Genomic DNA, 541 nt, shown 5'->3' with positions numbered 1-541 from the left:
AAAATCAACGTTTTGGGCAAAAGCCCTTCATCAGGAATAGATGAATCCATTTCTGATTAATGAACGTGCAGATTTCGCAAGTCAGTCAGTCCTCAAAACGAAAAGTTTCATTTCACCATGTGTGCAGCGATGAGGGAGTGCCGCACTGTCAGAGGGGGCTGTCTTTAACAGGAGATGTTAAAGTGCAGTCAGCCCTCCCAGGTTTCTGTCTGAAAAACCTCAACGTTTTTGAACGGAAATGAAAAATCGCGGCTGTGTCGGACATAGCAGGTGTCGCAAAGCAGTTTTTGGCCAATTAAGTACTTTTGTGTTTGAAGTGAAGTTGCTGTTGTAATATAGGAAGCACTTTCAGCTTTCAGTGCAAGCTTCCAGAAATAGCATTGTGGTAAAGACCGGATTATTGATAAATGTTGGTCAGGATATCTGAAAGATAATTCCTTGTTTGAAATTTTCCTGTTGCATGTTTCAATGGAACTCAATGCAGTTGGAGGGGGAGTACCTCCACTGTGTCTGTGTGGGTGTCCCTCTGTTTATGTGTGTC

General features: G+C 42.9%; 1 protein-coding gene across 1 annotated transcript in view; it reads left to right on the top strand.

Annotated features, from left to right (window-relative positions):
• Positions 1-238: 238 nt before the first annotated feature.
• Positions 239-541, top strand: part of LOC122547539 (slit homolog 1 protein-like) — a gene marked incomplete at its 3' end in the record, with an annotated part of 15,531 nt that continues 15,228 nt past the window's right edge. The window contains exon 1 of the mRNA XM_043686157.1: positions 239-330. Within this exon, the coding sequence (XP_043542092.1) occupies positions 239-330 (92 nt within the window). The remainder of the gene's footprint in view (positions 331-541) is intronic.

Source organism: Chiloscyllium plagiosum, unplaced genomic scaffold (genome assembly GCF_004010195.1).
Source record: "Chiloscyllium plagiosum isolate BGI_BamShark_2017 unplaced genomic scaffold, ASM401019v2 scaf_6287, whole genome shotgun sequence".
Lineage (NCBI taxonomy): Eukaryota > Metazoa > Chordata > Chondrichthyes > Orectolobiformes > Hemiscylliidae > Chiloscyllium > Chiloscyllium plagiosum.
The sequence above is the reverse complement of the archived record's forward strand: the minus strand, read 5'-3'. Positions and strand labels throughout refer to the sequence as shown.